The sequence below is a fragment of the Monomorium pharaonis genome, chromosome 6 (assembly GCF_013373865.1).
Source record: "Monomorium pharaonis isolate MP-MQ-018 chromosome 6, ASM1337386v2, whole genome shotgun sequence".
In the NCBI taxonomy this organism is placed as follows: domain Eukaryota; kingdom Metazoa; phylum Arthropoda; class Insecta; order Hymenoptera; family Formicidae; genus Monomorium; species Monomorium pharaonis.
This window is the reverse complement of record NC_050472.1, coordinates 24,694,638-24,706,223: the sequence shown is the minus strand read 5'-3', so window position 1 is coordinate 24,706,223 and position 11,586 is coordinate 24,694,638. Positions and strand designations below refer to the sequence as shown.

At 36.5% G+C, this 11,586-nt stretch overlaps 2 protein-coding genes across 6 annotated transcripts; one reads left to right on the top strand and one right to left on the bottom strand.

Moving 5' to 3' along the window:
* The first annotated feature begins 361 nt into the window (after window positions 1-361).
* LOC105835198 (E3 ubiquitin-protein ligase MARCHF6) lies at window positions 362-6,698 on the top strand. 3 transcript variants are annotated; one of them, XM_012678242.3, is made up of 7 exons: window positions 362-495; window positions 1,874-2,323; window positions 2,532-2,853; window positions 2,978-3,342; window positions 3,516-4,172; window positions 4,259-4,712; window positions 4,842-6,698. In XM_012678242.3, exons 2-7 carry the CDS (start codon window positions 1,937-1,939, stop codon window positions 5,585-5,587), a joined length of 2,931 nt encoding a protein of 976 aa, XP_012533696.1. In that variant the 5' UTR covers window positions 362-495; window positions 1,874-1,936; the 3' UTR covers window positions 5,588-6,698. The 3 variants fall into 3 exon arrangements, with proteins under 3 accessions (XP_012533696.1, XP_012533697.1, XP_012533698.1); XM_012678243.3 differs by having other exon boundaries at window positions 392-484; XM_012678244.3 differs by lacking the exon at window positions 362-495 and adding an exon at window positions 766-1,094.
* LOC105835195 (DIS3-like exonuclease 2) lies at window positions 6,392-11,586 on the bottom strand. 3 transcript variants are annotated; one of them, XM_036288146.1, is made up of 8 exons: window positions 11,527-11,586; window positions 10,862-11,420; window positions 10,027-10,688; window positions 9,485-9,746; window positions 8,870-9,405; window positions 8,458-8,743; window positions 7,792-8,340; window positions 6,392-7,694 (listed from the first exon to the last, which is right to left on the bottom strand). In XM_036288146.1, the coding sequence occupies exons 2-8, from the start codon at window positions 11,354-11,356 to the stop codon at window positions 7,599-7,601; spliced, it is 2,886 nt and encodes a 961-aa protein (XP_036144039.1). In that variant the 5' UTR covers window positions 11,357-11,420; window positions 11,527-11,586; the 3' UTR covers window positions 6,392-7,598. The 3 variants fall into 3 exon arrangements, with proteins under 3 accessions (XP_036144039.1, XP_012533692.1, XP_036144037.1); XM_012678238.3 differs by having other exon boundaries at window positions 7,792-8,071; window positions 8,150-8,340; window positions 10,862-11,580; XM_036288144.1 differs by having other exon boundaries at window positions 11,488-11,580.

Here is an 11,586-nt window from a genome sequence, read left to right as displayed (position 1 = left end):
CATCGAAAACGTCATATCCGATATCCGGTTTTACCCCAAGACGGCACATTGACTAATCTCTGTTATAGGCCGGTATTCATAGTCGGGTCTTATATTTAAGATCATCTTAAGTACTGTCTTAAAATGCCTTCAGCCAATCCCAGAGCCGTATTAGCATCTTAAGACATTGCTTGAGACAATCTTGAAATAAGATTTGACTATGAATACCAGCCTTAGTATCTCTACCGATGACGAGCTACGATCAATCAAATAAAATTAAAAAATGGTTGGCTGGACAACTATTCGCTATTCGTCATCCGAATCCAATTTGCAATACGCAATAGTGTGATACGAACTTTAGAATCTAGGGATTTCGCGCATTTTGTGTGGGACGGGTTTCGGAAAGTGTGAAATCACTAGACTACGAGACAGAACGTAGAAAGGGCTGAAGACGACGGACGATATTTTACACAATAATTTTGGATCCGATGTGGATTTTTCTCAGGTTACACGCACGTGGGTATCGGGTGACGAGTATCGCGTTGCATTACGTCATCGTCGTCGCGCCGATGAGAAATCCGGGAATCGTTCGCGCGAGGCATCGAAACGCCACGTACAAACGCAACGTATACACGTACACATTGGTTCCTTGTTTTGTCACGGCTGTTCGTGTTTCCTGAATTTCCATCGAATGTGACAATCCGCGGGAGGCAGAGGGTTACTGCTTCGGATATCCACGCGGACCGCGATCGTCGATGGTACGCGTCCGGTTTCCCCAGGAAAACGGGATATAGAAAACCTGACGTGTCGTGTAATAACATTGAACCGATGTGTTGTGTCACTGCGTGTCATTGAACGTATCATTTCGGCCTCGTGCGTTATTTGCATATTGCATGTAAATAATACGCGATTGTGTCTGATTGTGTCGAACAGTGACGTGGCCTAAAATTCACGCAAAAACACGTAGATTCTCATTTCGCGGACTCGGCGGTTTTGTTTTCCTTTCTTTTTTACATGCGTGCACGATACGAGCCTCGTCATCGTCGTCCGCGCCGTTGATCTTCCGCAGTTCAAATTATTTCTCGTGAACAGGAGATTAAATGCTTCGGTCTTACGTAATTATTAGATCTGATATAAATCCAAGAGTTTTTATTATTTGATGAATTTAAAGATCTCATAAAAATAAGTTTGCTGTTTATGTTAATCCTTAAGAAACCACGATGAAAAATGAGAGAAACTTCTAAGTATTATCACGACTTTCTCAATTTCGACCTTTTTATTCATTTAAAGTTATTCAAAATATCTTTTAAAATTCTTGGACATAATACTTTAAAATTTCTATAATGAATGTTTATACTTCATGTTAGGAAAAAATATAGTGTAATTATCTTTTAAATTTCAAGGAATTTCCATAAAAATTGTACATGGAATTTTTATGTGTTTTAAGATTAGATAATTTCTATGATTAAAAAACTATGTGACAGTTTATTACAAAACATATCAAATCTAATATAATGTAAGACTGCGAGATATTAATTAATATTCCACCTAAATTCTTGAATTTTTGTTGCAACAAGTGCTTTATAAAAATTTGTATTAAAATATTAACAGTAAATAATTAATTAGCCAATATTAAATTTCTACAAAGAATAGAAGAAATGCTTCTGTCAATATCTTACAAATTAGCGACATGTACTAATAACACTTTATATAAAATATTGCAAGATAAAATTTATAGTTTTTAATTTATCAATCATGTTATGTGCAGATGTAACTTTTACAGATCAAAGTTACATTTACGCGTAATACAATTGATTAATCAATGAATTAAAAGAACTCCTTTAAATAAATTAAATTTGTTAATTGGGAAGTCATAGGAATTTTTTGTTTTTAGTGATAGAAGCTCACTTCTGACTTCCCTCGCTCGTAATACGTGGCTCCTTTTAAAGTACCAAACATGACGGAGGACATGTTGGGTGCGGACATTTGCAGGGTCTGTCGGTCAGAGGGCCTGGCCGACAGACCCCTGTTTCATCCCTGTATATGCACGGGCAGCATCAAATGGATACATCAGGAATGTCTGGTACAGTGGATGCGCTACTCGCGCAAGGAGTATTGCGAGCTCTGCGGTTACCGCTTCTCGTTCACGCCTATATACAGTCCGGACATGCCACGGCGTTTACCGCTAAGGGACGTTGTTGGCGGTTTGTTCTCAAGCATCGTCACCGCCGTGAAATACTGGCTGCATTACACACTGGTGGCGATCGCTTGGCTAGGAATCGTCCCTCTAACCGCGTGTCGCACGTACAGAGCTCTCTTCAGCGGGCCGCTTGATTTAGTTCGGGTAAGCGAAAAAAATATGCACCTTGACTTTAATGGGTCTTTTCAGGCTTAATTTGCACAATTCATTTTTCCTCTTTTTTTTCTTTAACAGCGAAAAAAAAAGAAATGATGAACAGTGTAAAGAGTTTAGTTGAAAAGAATAGGCCATATTAACATTAAAAAATTTGATACTTGACAAATTTATACTTATTGATTTTTATGTATTACAGATAATGTCTTTACCAATGGATATGCTTTCTACCGAGAATATATCATCGGACGTGTTTCACGGTTGCTTTGTAGTTACTTGCACTTTGTTCGCGTTCATCGGCCTGGTGTGGCTACGCGAGCAGATTTTACACGCGGGCGGTCCCGACTGGCTTGAGAGAGATGTACAGTTACCACCAGTCGACAATCCACCACAAGCAAACGCACAACGACCACATCAACCTCAGGAACAGCGCGCTATGCCGCAAGAAGTTCAGGATAACAATAATATTCCTCCTTTCATTGATCCGCCTATCCCACAAGAAGGAGAATTACATAATGAAGGTAATCTAATAAGATAAGCTAGACTTTTCATTTTAAAATCGATAAAGTTGCACAAACTCGATAGATTTAATTGTATTTATTAGTTAAATAAATTAAGTTTTTTCCAATTTAAATCAATTTGTAGATCAACGTCCCATATACCGAGAAGCAGAAAATTTAGCCAATAATCCACGAATTGGCGAACCTGAGGATCTAATGGGCGATATACAAGCACCAGCTCCTGCCGCACCACCCCTTCCAATCAGGGACGAACTCGGCGTAGATGGTGGTCAGGCGAATGCTGCGGGTGGCGAGCGTTGGGCGAGACACGCGGCAGTGCAGGCACACCTGGTAGGACAAGGTGAGGCCGAGGAGGCCAATTGGAATCCTATGGAATGGGATAGACAAGCGGAGGAATTAACTTGGGAACGTCTCTTAGGATTGGATGGATCTCTTGTCTTTCTTGAACATGTCTTCTGGGTTGTGTCCCTAAACACCTTATTTATCATGGTAAATTTACGCGTGATTAAGTTGATTGATAAATATGTAATTTTTTAGTTTTTTTTTTTAACCTTTTGTACCTCCTTAAAGAAATTTAATACTGGCAGTATTTGATTCATAATTATTTATAATTATATCGCAATATTAAATATCTAATTAATAAGAGTCATTATCTTTTTTAGGTATTTGCTTTCTGTCCTTATCATATCGGTCATTTTACGATAGCGGGATTGGGTCTGCAGGAACACGCGGCTGCGTCGCATTTTGAAGGTCTGGTGACTACGTTGTGCGGATACTGCGTTATTGGAGTTTGTCTGGTGGTCCTCCACACTCTCGCCGCAGTATTAGGCTTTCAACGCTCCCAACGTATCTTAGGACTCTGTTACGTTATCGTCAAAGTCTCTTTGCTCTCGGTCGTAGAGATCGGCGTACTTCCATTAGTTTGTGGTTGGTGGTTGGACATCTGCTCGCTGGCGATGTTCGACGCTACGCTCCGAGATAGAGAATCCTCATTTAGACTCGCTCCCGGCACGTCCATGTTTATTCATTGGCTAGTGGGGATGGTTTACATATATTATTTCGCGTCGTTTATTCTTCTCTTACGCGAGGTTCTGCGGCCCGGCGTTCTCTGGTTTCTGCGAAATTTGAACGATCCCGATTTCTCTCCTATACAAGAAATGATACATCTTCCCATATTGCGACACGTACGACGACTAGTCGCGTCCGCAATCATATTCGGTACGGCAATTTTACTGATGCTGTGGTTGCCCGTGAAGATCTTGAGATGGGCTTGGCCAGGATTTTTACCCTACACTGTGACTGTACAAAGCGAAGCTCAGGTAAGAAAAATACATAATTTATTTTTTCCTTATTCTTTCCTTACCTATCGCAACGATTACACAAGTCCTATTTTCTAAATGTTTAGGTCAGTGAACTCTCATTGGAGCTACTTCTGTTGCAAGTGATCCTTCCCGCGTTGTTAGAACAGTCGCACACACGCACATGGTTGAAAGCCCTAGTAAGAGCATGGTGCCGCGTGGTAGCGTGGATGCTGGATCTGCAATCGTATCTTCTGCGGGATCAGGCGGATGATCCGGGACCAGCGGTGATCGAGGAGCCGCAACATCCGGACTTGGGTGCCGCGCATCAAGCGTTGCTGCAGAGAGAGGGACCCACAGGATTTCAACCATATGTCAGACCACGATGGTTTCCTGCAAGATTAATCGGGCTACTATTCTGCGTTTGCGTGTCCCTCGTGATTGCTAGTTTAATCGCTATGACGCTGCCCGTATGGCTTGGACGCAGAGTGATGGCATTGTGGATGGTAGGGGCGCCTGCTCCGTCTCCGCCTGTATTAGCGCCTACATTAACTGGTTCCGGTGAGTCATCCATGTTACTCATTTTCTAAAGTTATCTTTATAAAAATTTTTCACGCAAATTTTTGAAAGAATCTTATAAAATTTTCATTTTTTATAATTTTTAACTATAATTTTTTGCTTTTATTGTAGATGGTGGCGAAACTGTTGGTTCTTTATCCGGAAGAGTACACGAGGTATACACGATAGCCTGCGGGACATACGTATGTTGGGCCGCGGCTCGAGGCTTAGCATTGGCATTTTCCTGGCTGCCCCGCGGCCGAAGGGCCATCGTAGATCGGATCAAACACTGGGCAATCTTGGCCGTGAAGGCCTCAGTGGCGTTCGTGCTACTTGTCGGAGTTATACCGCTCCTATTCGGTCTTCTTCTTGAATTAGTTGTGGTGGTTCCATTGCGTGTCCCATTAGAACAAAATCCCATCTTATTTATCTGGCAAGATTGGGCCTTGGGCGTATTATATACGAAAATAGCCACCGCCGTAACGATGATGGGACCGGATTGGCGAATACGTCTTGCTATCGAACGAGCGTACAATGAAGGGATAAGGGAAATGGATTTGAAATTTGTCATCAAGGAATTAGCGGCCCCTGTAATATGTTGCTTCGGCCTCGCTCTCGCGGTTCCTTACGCCGTGGCCTACGGAATAGTTCCACTTTTTGTGACTAATCTGCAGACCCAGATTCTCATCGCCAGACGTCTATATCCTTTTCTTCTTTTAGTAAATCTGGTCGGCGCAGTAATCTGCTTTCAGGTACGTCAGTTCAAGAAGCTGTACGAGCATATTAAGAATGACAAGTATCTCGTGGGGCAAAGGCTCGTGAATTATGAGCATCGTAATAAATCACAGACCCAGCATCAATCACAAAGACCGAGCTAACGGTGTTAGTAGGCATAATATTGTTACGGGCGGAGGACGGATTAGGATTAGCTTCGTGTACATTCTTTAAGAACTACTTACCGATTTATAATTTATATTATACATATACATATACCCAACAAACCACGAATGTAATTACTATATAACATAGATGTAAACCATTATATTTATGTATATGTTACATAGCAATTATATTTGTATTTGTTGGATATATAGTCATGATTTTATTTTTAATATTATAATTTATTGATGTAAAGCGATACTGAATAAATCAAAGACTGTTATCCAGTGTATCGCTTCTCACTCCGATACTTCATACTTTTAATCATATGTATATCAGTTATGATTATTGAACAAAGAATGAACAAGATTTCAATCGCATTTGCAGTAACGAAGAAAACCGTGATTGTAGAACTATGATAAATATGTTGAGAACAACACAATTTTATTCTTTGCTAATTAACTCCAAAATTATGACGTAGTCCAACTTGTGCCTATTCTATAATTTCTTAATGTAGCCGTATTTTATCAACATCCGTCATGCCAACGTGTCGTTATATAAATATAACATACGGTTATAAAACTGCATAAAACAAAGATACCAGTGGTTAATATATTGTCGTTAGGAAGTCATAGAATAGACATACAGAAGTATAAGACATAAATGTTACAGATATAAATGTACAGAATAAAATCTTGATGATTCTTTTAGATCTTATAATTATGAGAGGTAGAGAGAGAAGGTAGAAGGGGAGGGATAATAATGGGAGGAAAAAAGAAATATGAAAGTACACATCGTAGTTATTGTTATCTAATATAGAATATTATTTCGATCTCTATGTAGATAATCAAATTTATATAAAATCTACATACATTTGACTAGCGGCAAATTTAGTGTAATCTGATATTTTATTATAACTTCAATTGTGTTTATGTGCAAATTGAAGTTTCGTCTACGGGTTATGTTTTTGTCGTTAATTTTTGTTTTTATTCGAATATGAGAATCAATTGTTTCTAATTTATGCGCAAATCACATGTAGATACCCGATGATACGGTATATACATGTATATATAAAACATATTTCCAATAAACTAATATTTTATAAGAAAATGGTATATTATTTGCAATATAGCATTTATATTATAAATATTAAAATACGTATATATATATATATATATATATACGTATTTTAATATTTATGAAAGTGTATGATGCGTGCTAGTATAAAAGAGCATATATATTATTCCTTTTTACAAATTCTCATTATTTACTAAAAATATACAGCATTTAATATTTACGTAAATGTGTGATCTTATTAATGAAGTCACTTTTTAATACTTCATAAATAATACACAAATGCTAGATAAAAATATAAAAAATAGTTTGATTATTTTGGAGGATTATATTGTAAAATTTCATTGTATAAAATTTCTCATCTAAATGATAAAAATTGGACTATGTATAGTTTCCTAACCCCCGTCACTGCATCTAAGATTTTCAGTAATAACAATAAGTATAATGCATTTAATATTATATTAAATATATTAATAATGTTCTATATATACATATATATAAATATATAATCATTATTATGAATAATAATGATAATGATATAACCATTATACATAATCATTATTAACAATTATTAATATTAATAATGATTATATATAATTTTCAATAATAATGATATAATAATAATACAGTATTAAAAATACATGATAAAAAATATCCATTATAAACAGTAACAACATTTGCTTTTAGTGATTAAAACGGTTTAAATTCATTTTATTGCAATCTTAGAGTGCAGCGGAAATTTTGACGGTTTCTATATTGTTATTAATTGCAATAATTGTAATTTAATAATCCTCCAAATTGCTATATTTTTCCATGTATACAGAGATACATGAATATTCATAAATTTTCTAATATTTTCTAATTGTTAGAAAATTTGTCATACGTTGTAATAATTCTATCAAATCATAAATAGTCAATTACAAATGAACTAAACCTCTACTGTTGGGACGGTGGTAGAAGAGTTGCCTTCAGACGCAATTCTTCACTAATTTTGTTTACATGTACACGCACCATGCTAAACAAATTAATTATCTAAAAAACAAATATTTGCATAAGCAGATATTTAAGTACTAATAATCATATTGATATACTATTGTGAATACATTATACAAAATATTTATAGTACTACCTGTACAATAGCAGGCTCCTTCCAATTAACAGTTATAGTTGGGACATCATTTGCGGAATACTTCGTTGTGGCAACGTATTCTATGTCCTTAAGACTTATTTTTAACTTTATGCCAGTATCACAGAGAATAATCTCTATACCGTCTTCTCTCACGCACATTACAATAGCTGCCGCTTCAAAGCCGCCTGCAAGGCCTACCATATACGCGAAAAACACCTCCGTGCTCTGTTCTTGAGCTAGTTTCGCACTATATTTCTTTACATTGCAATTGGTTGCAATCCTGTGGAAAATGGGAAGTAAGTAAAAGTTTATCGAAGTAAATTTTATTCTATTCTGCTTTCGTAACGCATTAACGTACTTGGAACACAACTTAACCGTCCACTTCTCGGGTAAAGGCTTATTTTCGAGCGTTGCACTGAGCAAGCGATGAACTACGCAATCAGAATACCTTCGAATGGGAGAGGTAAAATGCGTATAAAGAGGTACACTTAATGCATAGTGTTTTAAATTGTACGGTGAAGTAGTAGATGCGCATATATATTCTGCACGCTGTGGAAAATAACATTTTCAATATTATAAAATCATCAAAATACAAATCTTCCATCACTACTTATCTGCATCGGTAACGTTTATAAAAATTTATGTAATATAAAAAATAATTCTTACTGTCATAGACTTTGAACACAGGTTTATGATGACCATCATAATATATTTCATAGAATCAACAGCAACGAAATTATTTTCTGGTTCGTAGCGACTGATGCTGGCTTGTAAGGCTCCAGCTGTTTCAATATTCAAATGAATTCCATACTTTTGCAATATGTTATAGACCGTATTGAGACAGTGCTTGGATGGTTCTTTATGAATACGTAATAAAGCCATTTTAGGAATTGCGTTGAATAATTTCTCGGCGACTGTCATATTTGCTAACAGCATCAATTCCTCTATAAGACTGAAACAGATACATTAACATAATGAGACAGGTACATTAATTAATAATAAAAAAAATGGAGTTAGAATTTTTTACGCGTAATTTAAATAATGTCAGAAGAGAGATATAAGTAACTGAAGAGCTCACCTGTTGCTACTGTTTCTTTCGTACGTACAATAGTCCACAGGTATCGGAATCCCATGTTCTTGACTATTCGTAAAATCTAAACGTATATGTAATTTCGGTTGATCTAATCTGAGTGCACCATGCACAAATCGTTTCTTTTGCAATTGAGTGGATAATTTAAATAATTTGTTCACTATGTCAGACAATAACGATACTGTGTAGTCTCCCTTTATTTCGAGAAAATCTTCAGGCCAGGACTTGTCTGGATTATCAATCATGATTTGAGCCGAGTCGTAAGACATTTGACAGCACGATCTTATCACAGTTTTTGCGAAACGATGCTTTATAATTTCGGCATTCAGCGTTATTTCCCAAATTACGGAAAAGGCTAATCTATCTTTTCCAGGCAGTAAGGAACAAACTTTACATAGTTGCTCCGGTAGCATATGAGAAGTCATGTGTGGTAAATAAACAGTGGTAGCTCGCTTGAGAACTTCCTTATCTAATGGAGAGAAAAATTCTAAGTAGTGCGTGACGTCCGATATATGTACAGCGATCTAAAATTAATAAACAGCTTGTTAAACAACATATCTCATATGCTATAGTTGAATTTAATGTATTATTGAATGCAATTACTTCGTAGTTTCCATTATCCAAGACTTTACAAGAAATGGCGTCATCTATATCTACAGCTGTGAGAGGATCTATGGAAAAAACGCATTCGTGTCTCCAGTCCTCTCTATTTTTCATGTCAGCCTCTGTTAAAGTATAATCACTACCTGGGAGTCCTTTTAACAGCGTTTCATGATATGGGGATACATCTAAATTATTTTCAAGTATTATTGCTTTTAATTCTGTATCTATCTCTCCACTTTTACCCACTATTGAAATAATCCGTCTGTAAATATAAATATAAGGATTAGAAATAATAGAAGACAAGAATGCCACTATAAATGTATGATGATAAATTTTTAACCCATTCATTTTCACTTTCTTATTAAACAGCACCTTTCCCATTTTTTCTCCATGAGTACTTCTAAATATTTTAATATTTCTTCAAAATACTTTTCAAGATTTTAAAAAATTCGTCAAAAAAGTTAAAAAATAATGGGATAAAATTGAGCTTTTGAAAATTGTGATGTTACTCTATACTTTATACAGATGCACTGCAGACTTACCCAAATGCATGTAGTTGCTCCCAGAAATCAATATTAACAAAAAATATTATATTCTTATAAAGTTCTGGCTGATCATGATACAAAGATGGCACCGATTCAGGAAGTATATCAACTAGTGGTATCCTCTGATCTCTCGGGTAAAATACAAAGAGCGAGTCCTGTTTCTTTAAATATCCGACTGCTTTTCTCGAATGCATTTTTTCCAATATACAAACAACTTTACCGGTCTTCTGTATTTCTCCATCGGCACACTTGTGCCAGTATTTTTCGGGGAGTATACATGCCACAACTAGATCCCCCTCAAAAGCACGATTTCTGTTTGGTAGACCAACAATTAGCAGATCGCGTTCCTCATTATCCATATGTAAATAGGCATATCTACAAAAAGGATTTATACGGATGTGCCCTTTTATATATTGTACATTATGGGATGATGATTGTTTATTTAAAATATTCATCATTCTTGGCACTGGTATGTAATTTGAAAATAGCTTCTTGAACACTTTTTCCATTTTCTTCCCTTCATTATTGGTTTTTATTTCATCTGTGCCACAGTTTTCTTTCTGTATATTCCCTACACTTGAATTGTTTTCCACTTCTGCATTATTTTTTGTATTTTTCCTCAATCTCGAGCGTTTTCTCTTGTTATTATGAGTATTGGCCTAACAGAAAAATAATTACTATTAATATATAAAGTGATAAAGTATAATAGTTTCATTACGATTACATAATGCATTGATAATGTAAATTTTTATTACAAAACATTTATAGAAAGAATGTTCTTTATAGACAAGAATAAGATTAAAGAAAGATTTATACATTATACATGTCCAACCTGATTTGTAACTAAATTTTCAGTCTTGCATTCATTATTTGCCAAGACTATTGCGTTCTCATCGACCTCCGTTCTCTCTTTCACAGAGTTTTGACATTTTTGTACAGCACCAGAGTGCTTCCCTTCCGATCTGTCATCCTGAGAAGTCTGAGATGTGCTTGCCTCTTGCGTGAAATGCATTGTATTATCTTGCACGGCATCATGAGGAAGATTAGATGCGACCTGTCCTTTGATTTCACTTGATACAATCTCCCCATTGCACCTCGTGTTCAGTCTTTTGAATTGGAGGCTTTGGGAAATCCTGAGGTTGGTCGCGAGCTGCGCGCTGAGCTCTGTCAATTTATCGTAACGGGTGACGAATGCCTCGCTCGTCAGGGAAGTTAAAATCATCGTTCCTATGCAGCGTTTCCGTTCGTCTTTACACATGCTTACGTGACGTTTATAGCAAGTTGCATCTTGGCTCTCCTTCACATCAACTTTCGAGCATTTAGGCATGATTGATGATGGGCTGAACGAGCCGTTGGCGCGATAATACTAAGAATTTAACGTGGAACACAATCTGGGAGGAAAATAAAAAGATACAGATTACGAAATAAGATCACACAGATCACAGATAAAACTTGTACTTTCTACGTTGTGTCAATGAGTTAAAAACGATATCTTGCGAATTAATTTGGAATCCCCGACTCTGTCCAAAATTTTGCGAACGTCATGTGCCACTTGCG

Excerpts from the sequence above, each read along its gene's own strand:
- LOC105835195 (XM_036288146.1), bottom strand. The coding sequence starts at position 11,356 with ATGCCTAAATGCTCGAAAGTTGATGTGAAGGAGAGCCAAGATGCAACT. Across the intron at positions 10,689-10,861 it reads AAAATTTAGTTACAAATCAG|GCCAATACTCATAATAACAA; the intron begins GTTGGACATGTA and ends TTTTTCTGTTAG. Across the intron at positions 7,695-7,791 it reads AGGAGCCTGCTATTGTACAG|ATAATTAATTTGTTTAGCAT; the intron begins GTAGTACTATAA and ends TTTGTTTTTTAG.
- LOC105835198 (XM_012678242.3), top strand. The coding sequence starts at position 1,937 with ATGACGGAGGACATGTTGGGTGCGGACATTTGCAGGGTCTGTCGGTCA. Across the intron at positions 2,324-2,531 it reads GGCCGCTTGATTTAGTTCGG|ATAATGTCTTTACCAATGGA; the intron begins GTAAGCGAAAAA and ends TATGTATTACAG. Across the intron at positions 2,854-2,977 it reads AGGAGAATTACATAATGAAG|ATCAACGTCCCATATACCGA; the intron begins GTAATCTAATAA and ends ATCAATTTGTAG.